General features: G+C 34.7%; 1 protein-coding gene across 1 annotated transcript in view; it reads right to left on the bottom strand.

Annotated features, from left to right (window-relative positions):
• The window catches only part of LOC134250708 (CTD small phosphatase-like protein 3), a 13,213-nt gene extending 9,451 nt beyond the window's left edge, over nt 1-3,762 (bottom strand). Inside the window, exons 1-2 of the mRNA XM_062733073.1 lie at nt 3,653-3,762; nt 1-31 (exon numbers count right to left, since the gene is read on the bottom strand). The exon at nt 1-31 is cut by the window's left edge and continues 136 nt beyond it. Coding sequence (XP_062589057.1) covers nt 1-29 — 29 coding nt within the window. The 5' untranslated portion in view covers nt 30-31; nt 3,653-3,762. The remainder of the gene's footprint in view (nt 32-3,652) is intronic.
• Nucleotides 3,763-4,202: the final 440 nt, after the last annotated feature.

Below are 4,202 nucleotides of genomic sequence, written 5' to 3' on the forward strand. Positions count from 1 at the left end.
TTGTCCTTACCACTACACTCCAAAGGCATACCTGGTCCAAAAATATAAAAATATTTTAACAATCATCCTCATCCATTGAAAAATGTCATACATTGTCTCATGAAAATATATCATTATAATGTATTGTTGTAATGAGTTTAGCCGTTGCTTCTTAATTTGCTCATCTGTTACAAGCCCACATTTTTAAAGCACAGATAATGTGTTTTGGAAAAATACCACTTAGATTTCCATGGAGAAAAAAAAGTACCCTAATTTCCTACCTAGAATCAAGTAAAGACCTCAGGGATAAACACTGCAGAAATAGATGAAGAACAGAATTTCGTGTTTTCAAAAAGGGGAAGGGAGAACCCATTGCCCAATCAGCCTAATTTGAAGAAAACTTGGTTGAAACATGTAGAAGGTGTCATCAGTGTTTTCCCCAGGCCGTTCTTGCATGGCGGTACCGCCATGCATTCACGATCTCCCACCATGCATCACATGTTGCCGCCATGCTTCCCGCTATGCATGAATTATTAACTGTGTACCATGTGAATGTTATCCATAACAAATCTTTCAATAAAACAATTCAAATCACAAGAATTCTAACGTGTACTGTGCACCTGTTGTGAACTTGATGCGAATCGCGGCACGGGGTATGATGCAATAGGCCTAGCTATCAATCTTTGTTTATTACAATTTACTGGTATGTTACTAAGTATCAAGCTTTTAATTGGTTAAAAATTAATCTATAACCATAAAAAGTAATTAATTGCAGTCAGATAGTATACACGGTAGAAGCAATACACTTGTTAATGCATGTGGGTTTTTTTCAACATTCACAGGTCGTTCTATAAATAGCATTGATGCTCCGACATAAAAATGATTCATTAGTTAAACTCATAATATTTAAAACGTTTTTTGCATTAAAGTGCTGAAGATAAACATGTCTAATTAACATTATCAATGTTTATTTACTTTATAAACTATGGGTAGGTACTTATTACAAACACATGTGCTTTCACACAATGACCTTCACCTATATTCAGAAGCGGGAAAAATCAAACATCAAATGAATGCAAATATTTACATGTTAGCATTAGTGCTACATATTGAGCACATTTTTTGTTTCAAGTAGACTGCAAAAGTAGGGAATAAATTAATAATAATAATAACAAGAGGCCCAGGGGCCACAGCGCTCACCTGAGCACATCTGGCTTGAATTTACTCCCCCCCCCCCTTCCAGGCGTTCATCATTTGAACAAACTAGAATCTACACTACCTGAGGATGCTTCCATATAAATACCCCGGGTATCACTAACCATAGCTTTGAAGTGGCCCTTCATTTGAACAAACTTGAATCCCCTTCACCCAAGGATACTTTGTGCCAAGTTTGGTTGAAATTGGCCCAGTGGTTCTTGAGAAGAAGATGAAAATGTGAAAAGTTTACGACAACGACAACGACGATGACGACAACGACAACAGACAAATTTTGATCAGAAAAGCTCACTTGAGCCTTCGGCTCAGGTGAGCTAAAAAGGTGGAGGTCACTATAGGGGTCTATTTGTAAAAAGGAAAAAATAACACAATACACAAAACAGTAATTAAAAAGACAGTGGCTTTATAGAAAATTTTAATAGAGCAATTTTTTTTTTGATTAGGCCTAGCCTAGTTCTATTTTTATGTTTAAAAAAACTCAATTGTTACATATTTTTTAGTAAAATTGACAATTTGTTCAAAATGTATTTATTTAATTAATTAAATAATGAATTTATATTTTTTCATTTAAATACATATATACATTTAAATACATGTACAATTAACTTAACCGACACAAGCCGCGCGCCGTCAATTCAGCGAAATTCCCCCCATGCCTCAAAAATTTTCTGGAGAAAACACTGTGTCATATTAAACATCCTGGTCATATTGATCTCCCTGCGTCCCTTTACGGAAGAACCCCCACCCAACCAACTCACATCTACCCCTTCCCTTTCAAGTTACTCTCAAATGATCTTAAACTCTGTAAGAAATAATTCAAAATATGCATACTATATTTGATAACCATTAACTAGTAGGTTAAGCCTTAATTTGGAAAATACTTACAATCCATGATTAAATCTTGTTATTATTCCCGACAGTTAACAGACATGATATTACGTATTATTAGGTTTGTTTATTATCTATGTATGCTATGTACTAATGGGACAGACCACATGTTTTCGTGAAGATAAGACTTATGGAAGGTGAGGTCCCACTCTGGAATCTGATTGGTCAGTTTATGGGCCATTATCTAGGAATAAATGTGTATTTACGCATATTGTGAATCAACCCAAATTTTGTATTTATCATGTTTATGTTTAATATTTCACTCATTATACATATAGTCTTAGTAAAACGGTCACTAGACAAGTACTGTTTAATTTTTTTATAGAGCGCCATCTCTGTAAATAAAAAAAATTAAAAGAAAATATTCTTGTTTATTTGTAACTTAAGTTCAAGCAAGTGTAATTTTTTGGGCTGTGGATATCATGTGGATATCAGCCTGAATAGCTCAGTTGATAGAGCACCTGACTGGAGATCATGCAGGGGTCCCGAGTTCAATTCCCTGTCCAGCCATACTTTTTCTCCTTTCCTGTTTCACAAGAAAATTTATATTATGAGTAAATATATTCTGTCTTACTATTTTCTAATCTTATTGTTATCATAGCTGTTCAATTCATTACATGATCGAATGGAACTCTCTCTAATATTTATCACATTAACCATGATAACACACCAGGAAGAATTACCTCTTAATTCATTTTCCTGCTTTTAAATGTACTTTAATTTTGCTAAACAAAACAAACACATCTTTGTTGTTGTTGTTTACATATTACCAGTACCTCAAATTTACTAAAATGCCTGGACAAAGAAATTACCTATAGGCCAGTTGAGAGAAAAAAAATTGTGTGATTAGGATGGTCTCATGCCATGATGGACATAATATTTCTACTTAAGCCTCATCTTGTTAACATTTTCTATCTTAATTTGGCTTTATTAATTAACTTTAGAAAATTTAATTTATTTCTGCTACAGAAAAAAAAAATTCCCCAAGTCTAGATCTCGTCTTGCTGATCAATGGTAAACTCTACTGACAACCTTGAAAATCAAGTGCCGTTCTCGAGATTATAGTAATTTTATTTCATTTAATCACGGCAATTTCTCCGTATTAATTAAAATCTAAATGAAGAGTTCGCGACCCCGTTTGTAGGCATGAAAATAGAAATCTGGGTCACACAAACAAATCGTGACGTCACAGATCGAAGAGTATGATTCATCCTAACATTTCACATCTAATTATTGATAATTTCAATCCGATGAATGATTACTCTTCTTGCAAACTGCCAGGTCCAATTTTTAATTGTTTATTACTAAATGAATAATATTAAAAGAGTGTAAAGCATTCAAGGTCACGCGATCTAGAACCTGTCCCAGAAACGAAATGCAAATTGGGGATTTTACCACTGTGAACTCTCGCGAGTTTTCGTCATCCTACAAGCATTCAAATTTTCGGACCGGGTATGGACATTGTTAAGTAACACACCTTAATCTTTATATTAAACCATTAAAAGAAGGTCTCTCTATAGAAATTGAACTTATAAAATGCACGACACTGTTTGTAAAATAGAAAACTTACCCTAAACTTGTGGTTATGTTTACATCACTCCATTTCGCGCGTAGGATCAATTCCCCGGATGTAGGTCAGTGCGCAAAACATCCTGTTCACAATCCGAACCCGACCGATTTTATTTCTATTACCTGGCTTATACATTCATGACGATATGAAAAAAACACCTGAACACATACCGCCAGAATGGATTAAAAAACTTAACAATATTAAGAAAATCAAAAAGCATAATGCTAACCATCTTTATTACCCGTCTTTTACTTGCAAATAACACCCAGTAGACAAGTTTGGTACCATAGGCGGATCCAGGATTTTTGTTTTAGGGCTAGGAGTCCAACCCAGTTATAAAAAAAAAAAATCAAACCCAGAAATTTCTTGACCTTGACAAGCAAGAAAAAAAGCTAGCTATGCTAACTCCTATCCCAAATGAGAAAAACCTATTTTGTTTGTGTGTTCGTTGGGGGTGGGGGTGGGGTCGTAGACTTAGAAGTGAACTTAATACTCCTACCTATGTATTTTTGGCAAAATTAACACAGATCCGCGTTTTCTAGGGCGGAGG

Source organism: Saccostrea cucullata, unplaced genomic scaffold (genome assembly GCF_032062105.1).
Source record: "Saccostrea cucullata isolate Sc308-1 unplaced genomic scaffold, CSIRO_AGI_Scuc_v1 ctg1587, whole genome shotgun sequence".
In the NCBI taxonomy this organism is placed as follows: Eukaryota; Metazoa; Mollusca; class Bivalvia; order Ostreida; family Ostreidae; genus Saccostrea; species Saccostrea cuccullata.